The 7,111-nt window shown below is 37.4% G+C and overlaps 1 protein-coding gene across 1 annotated transcript; it reads left to right on the top strand.

Annotated features, from left to right (window-relative positions):
• Positions 1 to 2,505: 2,505 nt before the first annotated feature.
• On the top strand, positions 2,506 to 6,778 carry tbcb (tubulin folding cofactor B). Its single transcript, XM_046865116.1, has 7 exons — positions 2,506 to 2,647; positions 3,329 to 3,466; positions 3,996 to 4,139; positions 4,290 to 4,386; positions 4,715 to 4,906; positions 5,533 to 5,605; positions 5,963 to 6,778. Exons 2-7 carry the CDS (start codon positions 3,350 to 3,352, stop codon positions 6,075 to 6,077), a joined length of 738 nt encoding a protein of 245 aa, XP_046721072.1. The 5' UTR covers positions 2,506 to 2,647; positions 3,329 to 3,349; the 3' UTR covers positions 6,078 to 6,778.
• The last annotated feature ends 333 nt before the right edge of the window (positions 6,779 to 7,111 follow it).

Below are 7,111 nucleotides of genomic sequence, written 5' to 3'. Positions count from 1 at the left end.
CACTTATTTTCAGTTTGGTCACTGGCTTCACATTGTTTTTATTTTCCTAGGTGACATGCAGATAGCTCCTAGGGAGAACACACATTCCTCAAATTTGCATATTTTGAATACACATATGGGCATGCTGGAATGTGCTCTGGTGTTCATTTAGCATGAATGATTAACATTTTACAATGTCTTGGATATGTTGTAATGTAGTGTGCTGAAGGCAATGTTTTAGATTTGTACAATCTGGTCAAACGTGAAAAAAGTAATACATTTGTGTGTGCAAGAGTGTTAGTGCGAGTGTGTGTGTGTGTGCGTGTGTGTGGACATTTTAGTGCATTTGTGTGTGACATACAACTTTGCATGCTGGATGGGCAGGATGAGTGAAAGATTTAACATAATTCACAGGCACATGTCCACACCTGGAGAACAGAGGGAAATGAAGCATGGCTTTGCATCGCCACGGCCTCCATGTGAAGGAATGTAAACTCCAATTCCACAGGGAAAGGGAGGATGAAGGGTAGCAAGAGATTGAAACTGGTGTTAAACACCACCCCTACCCATTCTGCCCCCATTTATCTGCACCTCTGAAGTGTCTGCCTTTCATCTTTGTTTTATGCCTGTGCACACTTGTCCTCCTAGGCACACCAGTTGCTCTGAAATGCACAGACTGTGCTAAAGAGATTATCTAAGGAAATGTGTGTGATTTTAGTCACTGGTCACTTTGGAAGCACTTTTCATATCAGACAGGAAGCTTAGGAGGATGTGGATAAAATTATTTTTTTATGTACTTGTTTCCTTAGTCAAATTTGAATTATTTATAGGTTCAACTATTCATATGTAACATTTAACTTCAAACCTACCTTTGCATACATGGTTCTAATGCTGTTTACTATTTGACCATTTTATTTGGTCAGCACAAGGGTTTTATAAGTGGAAATGAAAATACAAATATTTTTAGATGTAGATCAATTAAATCAAAGATAAAAGTCAGGCCATAGATTATAGAAAATACAAAACATTTTATATCACTTAAGCAACATCATGTGGCACGTGTTGGTATTGCAGCCAGAGTCTGCAGACAGACAGACAGACAGACAGACAGACAGACAGATAGATAGATAGATAGATAGATAGATAGATAGATAGATAGATAGATAGATAGATAATAGGCCCTGAAAAATAAAAGGCCCTGAACACTGTTCCCTAAACACACTGACCCCTATTCACACAGGAGGTTTCCATTATCCAACCTGAACATCTTGAGAAGAAAAAGTATTTTCTCTCTCTCTCTCTCTCTCTCTCTCTCTCTCTCTTTTTTTTTTTTAACGATTCTGTGATTTTGTTTGTTTGTGTATTTTTTTATGTGCTACACAAAAACCAACATCGTTTATGGATACAAGGGGATTAACATGTTTTTTATTTAGTTATTCTTTTATAAAATGCGTATAAATGCAGCATACAAGGCTGGCCCAATCACATCATATAGATATTCAAATAATAACAAAAAAAAACATTTAATCGGGTGCATACATTTATAGACTACATTCCAAAAGTATGTTTCACTAGCTTACTCTGCACAAGTCTGAGTTGTGTGGTAGGGTGACAAGACGGAAGCCGTTTCTTAGAATCAGGAATATTCAAGCCTGTCTGAATTATGCCAAAAGATTCATTCAAAATGTGTTATGGTCTGACGAGACAAAGGGTGATCTTTTTGTCTGTTTGTATGTTTGGCGCTAACCAATACAGAGCATCATCCTAGGAACACCATACTGACAGGTGACATGGTGGGGGTAGTATTATGCTTTGGGGCTTCTTTTCTTCAGCTAGGCCAGGGGCACATGTCAAGATAGATGGGAAAATAATAGCTCAAAATACCAAGATACTTTCGCATAAAACCTTCTTCTCTCTGTCAAAAATCTGAAAATGAAGGAAAATTTCACATCTCTGCATGACAATGACTCAAAGTAAACACTCAACAAAGACATGGCTTCAGAAAAGGATAATCAATGTCCTTGAATGGCCCAGCCAAAGCCCAGACCTCAATCCTATTGATAAACTATCGAATGACCTGAAAAGAGCTGTACGTAGGAGATTTCCTCGCAATTGAATGAATGAATGAATTCGGGGTTTTTCTGCATAGTAGAGTGGAATTGGGATGCAATTCCAAAGTTTAGATGTGTGAAGTTAATAGAGTCTTATTTAAGTGATTCAGGCAAAAGGTACTTCCACAAAAGTATTAGTTGGGGTTATTTTTTTTCTCTATGGATTCTTGTTTGTTAGAATATTGCATTAAAGGTGTAACACATCAGTCATTTGTGTTGTGTCATTTCTGTCTTAAAAACCCAAAACAAAACACCAACAAAAAACTGCAGTTTCATTAGGAATAAGGGTTCTTTATATCCACTGTGTTACTCCTGCTTCCCAAATCAGCGGCTGTATTCCAAATCGGTCCGAAGTTTAAACCATAGTGCACTTTGTACACTACAGGAGCCGTTACTGTGTAGCCTGATTGTGACCGCGCTATTTGGGATGCAGCCTGTGACGAAACAAGAGGGCAGAAACTTCCAGAAGCGGGTTTGGCGGCGTGCAAGTGCCGGAAGGTTTTTTTGATTTCGAATTAGCTAAATAGTTCGCCGAAATACTTACATTAAACAAACAGGTAACACGGTTGAAGACATTATTGTTGTCTGTTTTTAGAAAACAAAATATGTATTTGTTGTGGACTGGAGTGTTGGGTAAGTCCTGACAGGGCGTGAAGGCTAGCTAGTCTGTGATGCTAGTTAGAAAGCAGGCTAGGTTTTAGGTGCTTTTCAACAATAAAAAGCTGCGTGCTGAAAATAAGATCAATAACAATACTTTTAATCGAAATCAAAATTGGATTATAATAAATACGTGCACGTATACGTATCTGTAAAAGCACCTTGTTGCTAAATAAGTTGGTTATGTGTTGCATGGGTTGGTTAAACCTACACAGGGTGCAGTGATGGACATCATTTGATCATACAGTGGATATAAAAAGTCCATCCTTATTAAATTGCAGGTTTCTTTAAAATATAAAGACGGAAGTCATCTTTCATGTGGCCCTGATTGAGTCACATTCAAAGCTAGTCTTGTAGGTAAATGTCATTCTCCTGCCATTCATGGAAATGATTCAGTTTAAAAGTGAAAAGTCAGCTGTATGTCCACTGTATTTGATATAGTGACTAAGGAGTCTCCTGTAATAGCCTCAGTCCAGATAATCCAATTTACATTATGGCAAATGATGAGTCAGGAAAAAAAAAATTGACTTGTATGAGTATTAAAATGCACTTTTGTTCACCGTTTTTCTATATTTGGGCAGGAAGACCACAAGGCTTATAAAATGGATTGTGTGACGGTGATCACCAACCCCACAGTGTCTGTGCGTGTGACCAGCACCCTCAGTTCCTTCGATGTGAGCCGGAGGTTTAACCGAGGGATCACCATCGCCGAGTTTAAGGTGCTTTGCGGTCTTGCATCATCAGAACAGGAAGCAGGAGATGGTTAACGCCAGGAGCTTTTAGGGCGATTTTAGGGCCCAAGCTCAGCATCACTGAGACTGGTTTGCATGTCTGGTCATGTGAGGTTTAGGGGAAATCCTGATTGAAAAATTCAAAAAATATTCTTTGACTGTCCAATATATGCAGTGAATATTATGAAAATTATTATAGCATTGTATGTACAACATATTTGGGAGAGACACCTTATGTGTGTAAAAGGCAGTTTTTAAATATTAAACATATTTGGTAAAGCATATGACTGATCACACAGAAAGAACATCTCGGTAGAAAACTCGTAAGCAGTCTGTAAATTTTTATAAAACCATGGTGGTCATATCTTGTTTATCCCGTTTCATGTACCGTTGCATTTATATGTACCAGAGTAAAATCTAAAGCAGGAAATGCTAAACTTTTTGAAGCAGTGAAACCTGCTGTAGATGTGTGTTGTGCTTGTATCTCATTCTCCTCTGCTGTGTTTGTTTTCCTCAGAGCAAGCTGGAGCTCATCATCGGTTGCCCCGCAGCCTCAATGGACCTTCAGTTATTCAGCTCTTCAGACAAGTTTTTGCAGAACCTTGATGATCATGAAGCTCTTTTAGGTTCTTACCCTGTTGATGATGACTGCAGAATACACGTAAGTCAGGGGACACTGATAAAGACAGAAAGGCATTTTTAGAAATTGAAAATTCTCTTAATCAGTTAAAACAATCTTTTTTTTTTCTCATTTAAGACTTCGTGATAAAGACTTGAGATATTTTGAATGATTATTATATTCTAAATGCAGGTGATTGACCGCAGCGGCTCTCTGACCGGAGCATTCAGTGATGTGTCCAAGGTAGAGAAATATGAGATCCCTGACGAATTATATGAAAAGAGATCAGGTAATTCATGGTTATTAAATCATTTTATTTATCTAATTCTTTTGATCATATGAACATTTTTTTTGGTTTTTAGAGGGTGCAACTCGAAAGCAAAGTATCTAGATTTACTATCAGTAATGTTATTGCAATATAAGTGATCTTTATATAGTTTTTGCATGCCTTAAAGTAAATACAAACATTAAAACCACCTAATAGATAAAGTGAAATAATGTTCTTCAATTCATTCCAGATGTGTGTGTCACTGTGAGCTCATGTTACCCTTCACTTTAATGGTCAACTTTCAATGTTCCAGTCTTTTGAGCTTTGAAACCCACTTGACTTTTCTCAGACTCTGTGCGAAACTTCAAAAAAAACATGAAGATAGGACGCTTCAATGAAGAGAACATGGCTAAGCTTGAAGAGACACTCTCTCAGAAAGAGAACGAGGAGAAAGCTGCATTAGCTTTGATCACAGTTGGCAAGCGGTGTCAAGTTCAAGTGGCTGGTCAGCCAACAAAGATAGGCACAGTTATGTTTGCAGGTAAGTGCATAATTTTTTTCCCGCCAGAGATTACAGATTAAAATAATACACTATATAGACAATAGTGTTGAGACACCCGACCTGGTTCTTCTCCAATCTGTTTTCACAAATAATGTTATAGGCACATAACAGTATGGGATGCCTTTGAATATGGTAGCATTAAATATTCCCTTTATTTAAACTAGGAGACCCAAAACTGTTCCAGCATGACAATGCTCCTGTGCACAAAGCCAGCTCCATGAAGATGGATTCGGAGTGGAAGATCTTTTGATCTTTTGTTTCCTAACTCTACATCTGTACATGACTTTCTGAACACCATTGTGCCTGAATAAGCACAAATCTCCACAAGCACATTCCAAACATCTAGGAGAAGAATGAAGGTTTATTATAACAGCAAATAGAGACTAAATGTGGAATGGGGTACTCAAAAAGCACACAACCTTTATGGTCAGGTGTCCACAAACTTTTGTTCATATAGTGTAGGGTGTTCAAAATAGAAACCATATAGAATGTACTTTCTACAAGCTTGTATTTGAAGTAGCATTTTGTTTTTAGTGGTAAACACCAAAGAGATTTGTGTAGGCCATGCTTTTACACTTTGCACTTAATATTTCTGTGTTTTTTAGGTACTGCAGATTTCAAACCAGGGTACTGGGTGGGTGTGAAATATGACGAGCCACTCGGCAAAAATGATGGCAGGTCAGTATCAGCATAATTTTTTTTCCTGCTACAGACAGGGATCGTATATGGGTTTAGATTTTTGTTTATTTCCGCTCTGGAATGAACACAAACTACATGAATAGCTATAACCTCGTATTGTCCACCATCATTTCATTTACAAAATAACTTGGAGAAATTTAGATTCATGATTACCAAGAGGAACATTGATTTTGATGGTGGGCAGTAAAGGTTCTACAATCGTTTATCCAGTTCAGCTTTACATGCTTTAGTTAAACCCAGATATTTCATCTGTAAAAGATTTTATTCTAGATTGAAACAAAATGTCATTGTTCTTCTGGAGGTAATGACAATTGCTATGGCTGCATCTTGTTTCAGTGTGAATGGCAAGCGGTACTTTGAGTGTGAACCAAATTACGGTGCGTTTGTGAAGCCCCTGTCTGTGACTGTGGGAGATTTTCCAGAGGAGGACTACGGTCTGGATGAGATATAGGGTCTCCGTGGCATGTTCTCACAAGGTATCAAATCTGGTGGGGGGAAAAAAGGTATACCTGGAAGGACAAAGCAGAACTCTATTCAGTCCACAGTCATAGCCCTTGATTACAAGAGTTTTTCCTGTTCTAGCTAAGCATGTTTTAGTTTCATGTATGTCCTAAAAAAAGATGTAAAAGGTGGCCTTTACACATCACTGTTAGTGGACAGCATCACCTCACGATTAATTAATAGCATTTTTACAATCATCTCTATGGCCACTGCCATTGCTTAGCTCATAATGCAGGAGTAAGGACAGGAGTAAAGTAGTAATGCCAAATGAGCTGTCTGGCATATAAACTAAGACAGAATACACAGATTTCACAAAACATTTTTGCTAATTTGTTCATTTTCACATTTCATTGTGTTTTTCGCCATGTCTTCATAGATGCTTTGAGTAAATGGCGAATTGTGTAGGAGACGGCATAGCAGTTATGTGGAACGTTGAACTGTTTTATTTTCACTGAAATGTATAATATGTATAAATGTTTTTTTGGAAACTAATAGCCTTATTCTTATTTTTTTCCTCACTTACAAATTAACAGTGCACTACCATTTCAATGTTTTTATTGTTCCAATGCGTTCTGTGATTTTAGAGCTGTTAAACCGACTAGATTATTATGTAGAAAATAAACTATTATCATTCGATTTTATTGAAAACCATCAGTTGGTGTACAACGTGCCCAAATATCTTCAGCGTCTTAAATTAATCTCATGCATGAAACGGATTTAATATTAACATGGATATGGAAATTCATATCTTTGCAGTGGTTTTCAAATCCAGTCCGAGACAATAAATGAACTGCACATTTTAATGTCCCTGCTGTACCCCTGCAATAAAAGGCTTGGAAATTAGCTAATAATTCGATTAAAATAGTTAAAAACAGATAAAATGTCTGAGGTTTATGTTTCCCAGGTTGATGTGGGCCACATGTTATTGTGCAAAATTTTTAATTAGTGTATCGTATAAGCAGGATTGTTATCCTAAACTGCATG

The sequence above is a fragment of the Silurus meridionalis genome, chromosome 13 (genome assembly GCF_014805685.1).
Source record: "Silurus meridionalis isolate SWU-2019-XX chromosome 13, ASM1480568v1, whole genome shotgun sequence".
NCBI lineage: Eukaryota > Metazoa > Chordata > Actinopteri > Siluriformes > Siluridae > Silurus > Silurus meridionalis.
Note: the sequence above shows the minus strand (reverse complement) of the source record. Positions and strands in the feature narration are given on the sequence as shown.